The following is a 14,134-nucleotide window of genomic DNA, read 5'->3' on the forward strand; positions in this document are numbered from 1 at the left end:
AGACCTGGCCAGGGTGGTGGATATGGGGGTACCTGGGGAGGCCGCACACCACACCTCAACAGGCAGCTCTGGGCTTCCCCGTGACAGCAGCCTCGGGGGGAAGTTGTCAATGGGCTCCCCAAGAGGCCCTGGAGACCCTGAACACAGGTGAGAGGGGGTGGTAGCAGGTAATAGGGCTGGACTTCTGTAGCCCTGGCTGGTCCCGGATTGGCCCCTCAGGTATGGCTGTGTGGCTGGCCTTGGGTGAGCCACTCAGCCTCTCTGAGCCTCACCACCTGCAGCCCCAGGGCTGATTATGGAGGAGAGGTTTCTGGGCCTTACCCTGGCTCCCCTTGGGTCTGGCTCAGTCCCCTGCATCTGTGTCCCCTGGGTCTCAGTCAGCACCCTGCATGTGTGTCCCCTCCCCAGGTCTCGCTCGGCACCCTGCGTCTGTGCGTCTATGTCCCACAGGCTGCCCGTTGCCTCCTCTTCCCTGCGTGCACCATGGCACTGCCACTGTCAGTGGTGCCCTGAGCCTGCCTGGCACAGGTGGGCCCTGTATGCACCGGTGGACGGGGAGTGGGGGAAGCAGGGGCGGGTGGGGCTGTGGGGGACAGGGGCTTACGTTTCCGCTTGCTCCCTGCTCCTCTGTCCCGCTTTCTCTTGGTGGACGGAAAGTGCTTCTGAATTAGTGACAGGAACACACCTCTGGAAGTGAGACGTGGAGTTTATTCTCACATGAGAAGCGGGGCCAGGTGGGGTAGCCGGACAAGCCTGGCTCAGGACAGGGCTGGGCCTGGGCAGAGGGTCTCCTGCAGGGAGCGAGCTGGGGAGGGCAGGGGGGCTGCCTGTGAGCTCTCCTTTGGCCTCCTCGGTCCACCAAGCTTCCCCCACCCTGAGGAATGTGGCCAGATTGATTATGGCTCCCAGGATGGGGGCGGGGGGGGGAGGGGCTACCTAGGGGTTCCCTGCAAAGGGATACCAGGCACTGGGGAGCTCCGACCCCCCAGGCAATGTGGAGAGCTTGGGGGGCTGCTGTGACCCTCCTGGGGCATTCTCAACCATCAGGGGAGAGGCTGGGGCTTCAGGGAGCTGGGAGGGCAGCCCCTAAAATCCACAGCATCCCAGTTAAAACGGCAGGAAGCCTCCTCTGAGGCCCCGGGGACCACCTGCCAAACCCTTCAGGCCCACCACGCCTGCAGTCCACCTTGACGCCTCTGCCTTAGACCTGGAGCAGCTGAAGGCCTCTGCAGCCGAGGCTCCAGTCCCAGCAAAGCCCGCCCAGCACCTCCTGCTGCTGGGGCCAAGGGGCAGGGGCAGGCCGCAGGTGGCTGCAGAGATGGGTGGCCAGGAGCGCAGGAAGCCCATGGTCCTGTCCACACCACAACACTTACTCAGCAGCCGAGACGAAGCAGTTGAGGTGCCCATCGTTCTCCCCCAGCACCTCCCTCGTGCGCGCCTCGCCCGTGGACTGCAGACCGATGACCACGCACTGTGGGGGACAGCAGAGGACTGTGAGCCAACAGCCCTGCCGCGGGGCCTCCATGGGGCGGGAACCTGCCAGTGCCAGGCCTGCACCGGCAGCCACAGCCCTCACTGCTCCAGTGCCTCCCCAGGAGGGGCCCTGCCCACCCACAAGACACACTGCCAGGTGGGGTCTGCCGGCTTCTGGTCTTGGGACGGTGAGCTGCCCACTGCGTGGTCTCACCACCTGGACTGCGGTGTCCCGACACCCTGGGTGGCTTAGATGCAAGATGGACATCGGACCCTGGACCCTCGCTCACCAGGGTGCAGACCCTGCCAACGTCTGGGGAGGGGGCAGGAAGGACCCAGAAGCACAGCAGCCCCGCCACGGCTGCAGGCCCGGCCGCCGTCCATCCTCGAAGGCCACAGCTGCTCACCTTGTCCCGGGCCAGCTCCTCGCGGGCCAGCTCCACCAGCCGCCGCACCTTGGCAGCGATGCACAAGTACTTGAAGAAGCGCTGGTGCGCCGACCAGAACTGGCCCCAGAGGGACTTGCGCGACTCCAGGCCGATCCAGTCGGCAGCCTGCTGGAACACGCTCAGGGCTTCGGCCCACTGCAACGATACGTGACGCGGTGCCCCTGAGCTGCGGCTCCCAGATCCCCGCCCGGGGCCCTGGCCCACCTGCTGCCAGCTCTGGACAAAGGATCCCTCGCCTGGTTCAGGGCAGGACGGGGCGCTGGGGATGAGACCTGTAAGTGGCATGGCCTCAGGTGCGGTGGCTCACGCCTATAAGCCCAGCACTTTGGGATGCCGAGGCGAGAGATCGAGACCATCCTGGTCAACATGGTGAAACCCCGTCTCTACTAAAAATACAAAAATCACCTGGGCATGGTGGCGCGTGCCTGTAATCCCAGCTACTCGGGAGGCCGAGGCAGGAGAATTGCCTGAACCCAGGGGGCGGAGGTTGCGGTGAGCCGAGATCGCGCCATTGCACTCCAGCCTGGGTAACAAGAGCGAAACTCCGCCTCAAAAAAAAGAGGCACAGCCTCTAGCTATATGGTAAAACCAAAAAAACCAAAACACCAGTGGGGGGAAGCTGTGCTGAAAACGGCTGGGAGTCGGTGCCCAAGGCCAAAAGGCACAGCTCCTCTGCAGAACCCCCGTGCTCAAGGCCATGCCATCCTTGCTTTCAACCAGGGTGTCACCCAGGTGTGATCCTGCCCAGAGGGCCATGTCTGGGTCTGGGGACAGCTGTGGTTGTCAGGTTGGGGGTGGTCCCGGCATGGAGTGGGTGGGCTGGGTTAGGGTGGCTCGGATTCTGCTCCACACCCCAGACAGCAGCCTGCCCTGGGGTTACGGGAGATGCTGTTTGTGTGACCTAAAGAAACCAGCAAACATCCAAAAAAAAAAAAAAAAGGCCTGGCTCGGTGGCTCACGCCTGTAATCCTAGCACTTTGGGAGGCTGAGGCAGGCAGATCACTTGAGGTCAGGAGCTGGAGACCAGCCTGGCCAACATGGTGAATCACTGTTCTCTACTAAAAAAATACAAAAAATTAGCTGGGTGTGGCGGCTGGCACCCGTAGTCCCAGCTGCTTGAGAGGCTGGGGCAGGAGAATGGCTTGAACCCAGGAAGCAGAGGCTGCAGTGAGCTGCGATCGTGCCACTGCAGTCCAGCCTGGGTGAGAGAGCAAGAAACAAACAAAAATCCCCGTGACAGGACGGGGGGGCCATCACCTGACCAAGCCCGTGGCATCTTTAAGGCCACAGGGACGCGATTTCACCAGGGAAATGCACGGGGCCCCCCAGGTCAGGCGCCCAGGCTCACCAGCAGGGCAGCACGGTTGTAGACACGCTCGAAGGCTGGAGTCAGCGGGATCTCCTCGATGCGGAAGGTGACGCCGGAGAAGCTGAGCTGGCGTGCGATGTACATGCCGCTGACCTTCATGTCCATGGCCACGATCTCCATGGCACCAACACCCCTGCGGACGGACACGGGCCCCATGAGACAGCCAGAGCCCACGGGGACGGAGCCGCCCCGGAGCACGAGGCAGAGCCAGGCGCAGAGAGGGTGGGGTCAATAGGTCCAGAGCCCTGGCGGCCACAGAGGAGACGGCTGGCGGCCGGGCCTGGCGGGGACAGGGCAGGAGGGGCTGCTGAGGGGTTGGCTTCCCTTGGGCGAGCTAGGAAATCCAAGGCAGAGAAACTAGGGGGCCACATGTAGCACCACCGGTGTCGGAAACACACACACAGCAGTGCCAGGCTTGGGGCTGATCTCCATGGCACCAACACCCGAGGCCTCCTCCCAACCCCGCCGCCCCCTCCACGTGGGCAGGAAGGGGGCTCACCTCTTCTCCACGGCCTGCAGGAACTCCTCGAAGTTCCGGAAGGGCGTGCCCTCACCCCAGATCCCCAGGCGGCTCATGTAGATCATGTTCCGAGGCTCAGAGGCGCCTGTTGGGGGGGAGCTGCCATGAGTCAGTCCATCTACCTAGGAGGGCCCTGGGGTCCTGGTCAGGGGTCTACTAAGTCGGGAGCGCCGAGGAGGGGCCCTTCACAGCTGGAACCATGGACCCGGGGAGCGCTAGAGTGGCCTTGGGACAGGCACAGAGGTGCCCCAGCACCCGAGGAGGAGCACGCGCACAGGATACCCTTCCCGGGGACAGCCAGGTGGACGCCGCCAGCGCGTGGGTAATGTGGGACCCGCGCCACCCCACCTGTGGCACTGGCGTAGACTACTCGGGCCAGGGGCAGCTTGTTCTGCAGGTCCAGCACGGCCTTGCCCATCTTGGTGGAACCGGCGTTCTTGGCTTTGTGACACTCGTCAAACACAATCTGAGGCACGCGTGGGTTAAGGACTTTCCGAAGGATGGGGCGACCCCAGGAGCCCAGGTTCTGACCACCTGAGACCCCACCTTCCTGGTGGGGGGCTAACGCCCGTGCAGCTGAGAATTCTACAAGCGATGCCCCGTTCAGAGTGGCAGCTGGCGACCACAGGGGTCGGGCGGGTGGCCCCCACATGGCCACTAGATCAGCGTGGCCTGGGATGGCTCTTACAACTCTGAAAACTGTGCACCAAGGATCAGGCCTCTAGAGGGGACGGGTGCGCTGCCTGCCATGACAGCACAGGATGGTGCCACCGGAGAAGAGTGCCTGGAACCTCTTTTTGGAGAGAGTCTCGCTCTGTCACCCAGGCTGGAGTGCAGTGGTGCGGTCTTGGCTCACTGCAACCTCTGCCTCCCAGGTTCAAATGATTCTCCTGCCTCAGCCTCCCGAGTAGCTGGGACTACAGGCGTGCAACACCATGGCCAGCTCATTTTTCTATTTTTAGGACAGATGGGATTTCACCATGTTGGCCAGGCTGGTCTTGAACTCCTGACCTCAGGTGATCTGCCCGGCCCAGCCTCCCAAAGTGCTGGCATTACAGGCATGAGCCACCGCGCCCGGCTCTTTTTCCTTTTTTGAGATGGAGTCTGGCTCTGTCGTGAGGCTGGAGCGCAGTGGTGCCATCTCAGCTCACTGCCACCTCCGTCTCTCTGGATCGAGCGATTCTTCTGCCTCAGCCTCTCGAGTAGCTGGGATTACAGGCACAGGCCAGCACGCCTGGCTACCGTGCGTGTGTGTGTGTGTGTGTGTGTGTGTGTGTGTGTGTGTTGAGATGAAGTCTCGCTCTGTCACCCAGGCTGGAGTGCAATGGGGCAATCTCAGCTCACTGCAACCTCTGTCTCTCGGGTTCAAGCAATTCTCGTCTCAGCCTCCTGAGTAGCTGGGATTACAGGCGTCCCACAATACCTGGTTAATTTTTGTATTTTTTTTTTTTTGTGACGGAGTTTCGCTCTTGTTGCCCAGGCTGGAGTGCAACGGCGCCATCTCGGCTCACCGCAACCTCTGCCTCCTGGGTTCAGGCAATTCTTCTGCCTCAGCCTCCCAAGTAGCTGGGATTACAGGCACGCGCCACCATGCCCAGCTAATTTTTTAAATATTATTAGTAGAGACGGGGTTTCACCATGTTGACCAGGATGGTCTCGATCTCCTGACCTCATGATCCACCCACCTGGGCCTCCCAAAGTGCTGGGATTACAGGCTTGAGCCGCCGCGCCTGGCCTCATTTTTGTATTTTTAGTAGAAAGAGGGTTTCACTCTGTTGACCAGGCTGGTCTCAAACTCCTGACCTCAGGATCTGCCCACCTTGGCCTCCCAAAGTGCTGGGATTACAAGCACGAGCCACCAGGATCGGCCATCTTCTCAGTGTTTTAAGACGAAAGAGAGCAGGTTGCAGAAAGCAGTCAGGGCTGAGGGAAACCGGGGAGAACACAAATTAAACGGCCGGCGCTGCCGCCACGCCACGGCTCCGTGAGGGGCGACCTCAGGGCTGTGGCTATTTTGTAGATTGTCACGCAGAGCTGCCAGCTGGGTGCTGAGGACAGCAGCAGCCTCCCACTCTGTTTCTGGCCATTCTAAACGTTCTGCCTCGGCGTTAACTGAACAGCAAAGCCTCGGCCATGTCCTGCGCAGGGAACGGACGCTGCAGGCCAACATCCCTTCCTTATCTGTGTTCCACCCGGCGGTGGGGCCATCACCCCGCCCCGGAAAGCGGCCCCCGGAGACTGAGCCACAGCAGCAGGCAGGTTACCACGGGCCGACGATAACACAGCAGGGCTGGAGACCACGCATACCCGTAAGACGGGGAAAGGAACGCGAGGCCGAGGCACAAAGCGGCCCAGAGAGCCTGCGGGCGGGAGCCGTATGCTTGGGTGGACTCTCGGGCAAGAACACTGCTCAGTCGCTCCCGGGGTGGACAGGGTGGGGCCTGTCTAGCAGGCCTGGCCGCCTGGGCTCCATCCCTGAGAGCACCAGTGGGAGATGCCCCAGGCCCGGCCGTTGGCAGACTGCACGACCCAGCACCCAGGACAGGACGCAGGCGCCACCTCCAGAGGCACCAGTGCAGCTCCTAAGACACGCCCCTGGAAGGTCCCCACCTGCTGGTCCTCTGTGGGAGGGGAGAGGGAGGGCGTCACCTTATGGGAGCTGTTGGCTGGAAGAACATGACTGGAGCTCCAAGAGCAACAGGACGGGGAGAAGGAGCTAGCTCAGGGCGGGAGGCACAGGGAGCCGGCCTGGAGCACCTTGGGGAGGGGCCTTGGCTCAGGCTTTCCTGCACCTTTCAGGGCCTCCACAGCTTTGGAGGACAGATGACATGGTTATCTAAGTGTTGTGGGGTTTTTGTTTAAGTTTTTGGGTATTTAAGGTTAAATTTTTGCTTTTATTTTGTTTATTGTTTGTTTTTTTGAGACGGAGTTTCGCTCTTGTTACCCAGGCTGGAGTGCAATGGCGCGATCTCGGCTCACCACAACCTCCGCCTCGTGGGTTCAGGCAATTCTCCTGCCTCAGCCTCCCGAGTAGCTGGGATTACAGGCACGCACCACCATGCCCAGCTAATTTTTTGTATTTTTAGTGGAGACGGGGTTTCACCATGTTGACCGGGACGGTCTCGATCTCTTGACCTCGTGATCCACTTGCCTCGGCCTCCCAAAGTGCTGGGATTACAGGCGTGAGCCACCATGCCCAGCCTATTTCGTTTTTGACACAGGGTCTGGCTCTGTCACACGGCTGGAGCGCAGTGGTGCAATCAGCGCACCGCAGCCTTGAACTTCAGGGCTTAAGCGACCCCACCTCAGCCTCCTGCGTAGCTGGGATCACAGGTGCGTGCCACCATGCCCAGCCTTGTTTAAAAGTTCTAAGACAGAATAAGGCAAAAGGCAAAAGTAATAATAATAGCAACCTCTGACCCGAGGCTTGCTGACCACAGTGGGAGACCCCAGGGGCCTGTGCTCCCAACAGCCAAGCTGCTCCCTGCAGGGCTGAGCCCCAGGGCTGGGCCTGGCCCACAGGTGCCCTGCCATGCCTTTGGTGCCAACTGTCCAGGGTCCCCTGTGGGGGAGCCCCTCCCAGCTGTGGCCTGCCAACGGGAGCCTTGGGATGCTGAGGGGAGAACTGTGGCCCACACTCTCAGCTGGTTGGCACTTCCCTGCCCAGGGCATGGTGGCAAAGACCACGACCACATCTACTTGTTAGAGCCAAGAAACCAAGCCAGACCCGTGTGGTGAATGACAGTTACTTGTGGGGCCCACAGGGCCAGCCTCCCAGACTGAACAGCCTTCCACCTGGAGTCCTAAACCCTAAGCTCTGGGAGCGGGTGGTGGGTGGCCACATGCAGGGTGCTGAGCGCCGGTGGCCTCGAGCCCTTCCCCAGCCCCACCTCTCCCCTCCCACACCCCTCCTGCCCTCCTTTCCCAACCCTCACCTGTCCCTTCCCACTTCTCCATTCTCCCCTCCCCTCCCCTCCCCTCCTCTCTCCTTCCCTCCCCTCACCCTCCTCTCTCCTTCCCTCCCCTCACCCTCCTCTCTCCTTCCCTCCCCTCACCCTCCTCTCTCCTTCCCTCCCCTCACCCTCCTCTCTCCTTCCCTCCCCTCCCCTATCCTGCCCTCCCTTCCCCTGACTGGCCCCAGCAGGATACGACGCCCTCGAAGGCCTCCCCACACCAATCCAGGATCTGCCGGAGGCGTGTGCGGTGCTGGCCACCGGCCTGGCTCTCCCCAATCAGGGCAGAGTAGGTGGCGAAGAGGACGCCCTCTGAGGTAGTGGTGTCGCCGTACTTGATCTGGGGACGCACAGGGCGGGTGTGGGATGCGGGCCCAGCTCACTGGGCTCCTGGCCTGGGTCTCCCTATCTGAGGGGGAGCTGGGCAGAGCCTGCCCAGCTGAGCAGTCTCCACTTTGCAGGGCACGGTCCCCACCTGGACCCCTGCTTTACTGAGCAGAGCCCTCACCTTGCTGAGCGCGTGCACTGCGATGCCCGGGGCCTCGATGTCCCGCAGGTCACGCTCTGCGTCATACTTGAGGTCATTGGAGACGCTGAACCTGCAGGGTGGGGGCATCAGGGGCGCTGACCCCTCGTCTTCCACCCTGCCCACCCCCGCCCCGGGCAGGGCCTCACCACAGTGCCTTCTTCCGGCCCCGCAGGTAGTTCTCTAGGATGATTCCGGCCACCGTCCGGCCCTTGCCCACACCGGCCCCATCGCCGATGAGGAAGCCTGCGCGCTGCCTGCTGGGGAGCAGGACCTCGTGTTGCTGTGGCCAGAGGGCAGATGTTAGAGCCTGGGGGTGCCGGCCCCGCCCCTCCCAAGGGGCCTCGTGGAGATGGCTGGGCTGGGCTGGGGTGGGGACACGCGGTCACCTGGCAGGCGTAGGTGATGGCCTCTAGCTGCAGGGCAGACAGGGCCCCACTGTCGGAGGGCAGGGCCAGGGTGTAGGTGATGTCGGGAGGCGGGACGCTGGACAGGGTGCTGGTCTCCACCACGCGGTCTGGGTGCTGCTTCCCGATCTTGGCTGGAGGGGCAGGGACCAGGGTGAGGTAAAGGGGGTGCCTAAGGGGCGGGGCCAGGGCCGGTTATGGCCAGCTGGGCGGGTCTGGGGCGTGGCCACAGCCTGCTGGGTTGGTTGGGGGCACAGCCAGCGGCTGGAGGAGGAGACAAATGCAGAAAAATCCTCCTAGTGCCTCTGCCGTTCCTTTCACCTCTGCACTCTGGAAACCCTTAGGAGCCTGGATTGTAGCACCTGTCCCCAGGGCTCTCTGGCCTTTCCCGAAGTTTCAAAGTCCCCCTGTGGGCTGTGCGGGCAGTGGTCCCCTGCAGGGTCTCGGTCCCACGGAAGGGTCTGGACCCGTCTCAGGGGCGGGTGGAGCTGGGCCACTCACACTTGGACGGCACGTAGTCGGCGTAGGTCTCCGTGTGCCCCAGCTCCTCCGCCTCCTCCTCCTCAGCCTCGTCCTCCTCCTCTGGATGGTTGTGCCCAGTCTGCTCCTGTGTGTGTGGCGGCAGCTCAGCAAAGACTGTAGGCCTGACCGGCCATGGACACACGCCTCCCCCAGGGCCAGGGGCCAGGCTGACCACGGGCAGCTGAGCGGCCCAGGGGTGGGAGATGGCTCTGTCTGCCCCTGCAGTGAGGTGTGCCCCTGGGGCCTCCGACTCCTCAGCCGTAAAATGGGCACTCCCAGCTTCTAGGCTGCCCTAGGGCCCCTCACACTGGAGGTGCCTGTGCTGAGCTCTCTCCTTAGGTCCTGTGGGAGGGCAGGGGAGAGAGCCCAGCTGGGCCCAGCTCACCTGGTAGCTGACAAGAAGTGGGGTGCTGTGGGAGGGCAGAAAGTCCTCGAAGGCTGGAAACGGCCTGCTGAGCGGGAACAGCTGGAGGGGAACAAGGATGTCAGCCCGGGTCAGTCGGGGCAGGTCTTCCAGGCCCCGCCACCAGAGGGAGGCTCCCCACTGCCCCCTGTCCACTCCCCATCCTCACTCCCCAGGCCCTGGGACCCGCACTCCTGCTGTTGTCAGGGTGACCCTGGTGCTTCCGAAGCCTCCCCAGTGGGCACCTCCCTGGAGCCTGAGGCTCTCGCTCCTCCGGGCCGGCACCTGGTGGCCTTCCCACTGATGCCTGGGGTGACCAGAGTGGCCTGGAGGCGCCTGGCCAGGTCTGATGGGCAATAGAGCTTGGTGCCGAGGGAGCTGGCAGGAAGGCTGTGGATGGGGGTCTGACGGGACTGACCCACTGTGTGCCAGACCCCTGCAGAGCACGAGGCACTCGGGGGTCTGGGGGACAACAGGTTGGGAGCTCCCTGTCGAGGGGGAAGAGGAGACAGAGGCAGACAGGGCGGGTGTCCCTGGGCCTTGTCCCTCACCTGCTGGCTCCCCGCGCACAGGGTAGGTAGCCCAGGGTAGCCCCATGCTCCCCAAGGGCCCCCATGCGTGCAGTCCCTGAGGCCTCTCGAGGGCAGATGCTCTTCTGTGAAGGATGGAGCCAGGACGCCCGCCATACAGCGACCGGACGACACTTCCCACTGGGGCCTCACTCTGGGGAGAAGGACTGCCCAGAGCCTCATGCCGCTGCACCAAAGTGGGGAGCACTGGCCCTGGGGAGCTGAGCCCAGGTATAAGCAGCCAGGTATGCCAGGCTCTGTGATGAGTCTGTGGCCTACCCTGAGGCTTCTGAACTAACTGGGGCTGTAAAGCCTCTGAATGGGCGGGTCAGGGGTGGTGTGGCCTGTCATGCCCACTGTCCTGACCCCAACACTGAGGCAGGATGGACGCCGGGATGAATGACTGAGGTCTGTGTGATTCTGGAAAATACCCACTTAGAAAAGCAAAAATCCTGCCAGGCGCAGTGGCTCACGCCTGTCATCCCAGCACTTTGGGAGGCCGAGGTGGGTGGATCACGAGGTCAAGAGATCGAGACCATCCCGGTCAACATGGTGAAACCCCGTCTCTACTAAAAATACAAAAATTAGCTGGGCACGGTGGTGCATGCCTGTAATCCCAGCTACTCGGGAGGCTGAGGCAGGAGAATCGCCTGAACCCAGGAGGCGGAGGTTGCGGTGAGCCGAGATCGCGCCATTGCACTCCAGCCTGGGTAACGAGCGCGAAACTCCGTCTCAAAAATAAAAAAAAAGAAAGTAAGAAAAGCAAAAATCCTAATGGTAACATGAGCCATAAAAAATGTGAGCATGCAGAATTGGAAAAGGGAGAATCTTGGCCAGGCGCAGCGGCTCAGGCCTGTAATCCCAGCATGGGGGGAGGCAGAGGGAAGACGGGTGAGACTGCTTGAGGCCAGGGTTCCAAACCAGCCTGGGCAACATGGCAAAACCCCATCTCTACAAAAAAATACAAAAATTAGCCAGGCGTGGTGGTGTGTGCCTGTGGCCCTAGCTACTTGGGAGGCTGAGGCAGGAGGACTGCTTAAGCCCAGAAGGTCGAGGCTGAAATGAGCTGAGATTGTGCCACTGCAGTGAGATTCCGTCTCAAAAAAGTAAAAAACAAAAAATAAACAGGGCTGGGCATAGTGGCTCACACCTGGAATCTCAGGACCTTGGGAGGCTGAGGCAGGTGGATCACGATGTCAGGAGTTCAAGCCGGGCCAACAAGGTGAAACCCCATCTCTACTAAAAAATACAATAATTAGGCCCCTGTAATTCCAGCTACTCAGCAGGCTGAGGCAGAGAGCTGCTTGATCCCGGAGATGGAAGTTGCAGTTTGGAAAGACTGCACCGCTGTACTCTAGCCTGGGAAACAGAGTGAGATTCTGTCACCAAAAAAAAAAAAATCTAGGCACAGTGGCTCACACCTGTAATCCCAGCACTCTGGGAGGCCTAGGCAGGCGGATCACTTGAGGTCAGGAGTTCGAGACCAGCCTGAACAATATGGTGAAACCCCGTTTCTCCTAAAAATACAAGAATTAGCTGGGCGTGGTGGTGGGGGCCTATAGTCCCAGCTACTTGGGAGGCTGAGGGAGGAGAATTGCTTGAACCCGGGAGGTGTAGGTTGCACTGAGCCGAGATCGTGCCACACACTCCAGCCTGGGCAACAGAGCGAGACTCTGTTTCAAAAAAACAAAAACAAATAAAGGGGAGAATCCCTTCTAGACCCGGTCCCCCACTCTAACCCCAATGTCCCGAGATGGGTGAGGCTTCCATCCCAAGCCTGCCTGAGTCTGGGCCAGGTTCTCAGCAGTGAGCGGGAGCCACGGGGCTCACTTTACAACCCCTGTGTTTTCTAACACTGGGAACACCACTGAAGGTTTTTGTTTCTTGTTTTTGTCTTGAAGCAGAGTTTCAGTTATGGTGCCCAGGCTGGAGTGCAGTGGTGTGATCTCCGCTCACAGCAGCCTCCGCCTCCCGGGTTCAAGTGATTCTCCCACCTCAGCCTCCTGAGTAGCTGGGATTACAGGCACGCGCCACCGTGCCCGGCTCATTTTGTATTTTCAGTAGAGATGGGGTTTCACCACGTTGGTCGGGCTGGTCTTGAACTCCCGACCTCAGGTGATCCTCCTGCCTCGGCCTCCCAAAGTGCTGGGATTACAGGTGTGAGCCACCAGGCCCAGCCTGAAGGTTTTAAAAGAAAGTGAGGGCCGGTCGCGGTGGCTCAAGCCTGTAATCCCAGCACTTGGGGAGGCCGAGGCGGGTGGATCACGAGGTCAAGAGATCGAGACCATCCTGGTCAACATGGTGAAACCCCGTCTCTACTAAAAATACAAAAAATTAGCTGGGCACGGTGGCGTGTGCCTGTAATCCCAGCTACTCAGGAGGCTGAGGTGGGAGAATCACTTGAACCCGGGAGGCGGAGGTTGCGGTGAGCCGAGATCGCGCCATTGCACTCCAGCCTGGGTAACAAGCGTGAAACTCGGTCTCAAAAAATTAATTAATTAATTAATTAAAAGAAAGTGAGACTGTGGCACAGGAAGGTTAGAAACCTACACTCAGTTGCCTTCCTTTTTTTTTCAAATTAACAAAACACAAACAAACGCCACGCAAATTCCTGGAAGGCTGAGTCACCATTCCCAGCGGGGCTGGTGGGGCACTGGGATTCAGATGCCCTTGCACCGTCTGTGGCAGGCCAGCTGGGCCCTGGCCTCTTTCCTCATGCCCTGCTTAGAGCTGTGAGCCAGCTGGGAGGGCACAGGCCTCGGGCTGGGTGAAATGCCCGCTGGGCCCCTGTGCCAAAGGAATCATGCCTCAGCTGCCCACTGTGGCTGTGGGGTGCTCTGAGGCTTCCTGCCCATGTCCCCAGGCCAGTGAGTTCTGCTGCCCGGGTCATACCCTTCCTGAGGGCCTAGGGGAGCAGCCTGTGGGTGTGAGCCGACCAGTGTGCATGGAGCATGGGGAGGCTGGTGTGGACCCTCACCAGAAGGCATTCAGCCCAGACACATGTCCAACGTCCACTCCCAAAGTCTAGAAGCTTCTCTCCTGAACAGCATTCAGGAGATGGGGAAAGGGGCTCCCCAGGCCTGGCTCCCAGCAGGCCTCTCTCACACCTCACACCTCCACAGTGTAGAGCTGGGCACGGGCCAGAGGCTGGGCCCAAAGAACCTGGGAGCTCTGCTGCCCTACGACCCTCCTCCAGGCCTGGCACACGCAGGTGCTTCAGGAGGAGCTTCTCCAAGGCAAAGCCCAGCCCCTCATTCCCCAAGGATGACGTCTACCTCCCCCCAACCCCAGGACAGGATGCCACCAACCTCGCCCTCTCGGTTCCCACCCAGCCAGGGACATGGCCACTGCTGACACAGGCCCCATGGGGCTGGCAGCCACCATAGGTGCTATTTTTCTGCCTGGACAGCCACGTGGCCCAGGCCCGCTGGGCACTGCCTCTCCAGGGGGCCCTCCCTGCCCCCTCTCGGGTGCAGGGTACTGGGCAGCATCCTGGTCCCCCCACTCCTTGCCAGGAGCACCCGGGTGTGGCAGGCACAGATGCCCTGGACATTGCCTTCTCATATTCAGGGCGCAAGAGGACCCTCGCCCCACCACTTCCTCCACACCCTCGAGCGGTGGTGATGGCACAGCCATTGGCACACAGAGTGGGAGAGGCTGAGACCGCTGGACCCTGCGGGTCCCGGGGCCACTGACCTTATCATGGGTGGATGAGGCAGGGTTCTCGTCCCAGATGGTGGACACCTGGGTGAGGCTGTCGGCCGACAGGAAGTCGGGTGTGTCCGCGATGTCCGACAGGGAGTCCACGGATGAGGAGAAGATGGAGATGTTGGAGAAGTCCTCAAAACAGGGGGAGTCCTGGGAGAGAGGGCCGGGCCGGTGACGGGGACGGGAGACACCACGGCCCCCACACACTCACGGGACACAACACACCCTCCACACT

At 61.2% G+C, this 14,134-nt stretch overlaps 1 protein-coding gene across 5 annotated transcripts in view; it reads right to left on the reverse strand.

The window, feature by feature from the left end:
- The window catches only part of SBNO2 (strawberry notch homolog 2), a 68,398-nt gene that overhangs the window by 7,804 nt on the left and 46,460 nt on the right, over positions 1–14,134 (reverse strand). For all 5 annotated transcript variants that reach the window (XM_035285875.3, XM_035285873.3, XM_078361309.1 and 2 more), the window contains 13 exons: positions 13,888–14,049; positions 9,605–9,685; positions 9,199–9,304; positions 8,680–8,831; positions 8,440–8,573; positions 8,273–8,363; positions 7,961–8,104; positions 4,160–4,277; positions 3,791–3,896; positions 3,271–3,424; positions 1,881–2,057; positions 1,374–1,471; positions 605–687 (listed from right to left, as the gene is read on the reverse strand). In XM_035285875.3, coding sequence (XP_035141766.2) covers positions 605–687; positions 1,374–1,471; positions 1,881–2,057; positions 3,271–3,424; positions 3,791–3,896; positions 4,160–4,277; positions 7,961–8,104; positions 8,273–8,363; positions 8,440–8,573; positions 8,680–8,831; positions 9,199–9,304; positions 9,605–9,685; positions 13,888–14,049 — 1,606 coding nt within the window. The remainder of the gene's footprint in view (positions 1–604; positions 688–1,373; positions 1,472–1,880; positions 2,058–3,270; positions 3,425–3,790; positions 3,897–4,159; positions 4,278–7,960; positions 8,105–8,272; positions 8,364–8,439; positions 8,574–8,679; positions 8,832–9,198; positions 9,305–9,604; positions 9,686–13,887; positions 14,050–14,134) is intronic.

This window comes from Callithrix jacchus, chromosome 22 (genome assembly GCF_049354715.1).
Source record: "Callithrix jacchus isolate 240 chromosome 22, calJac240_pri, whole genome shotgun sequence".
Taxonomy (NCBI): Eukaryota; Metazoa; Chordata; class Mammalia; order Primates; family Cebidae; genus Callithrix; species Callithrix jacchus.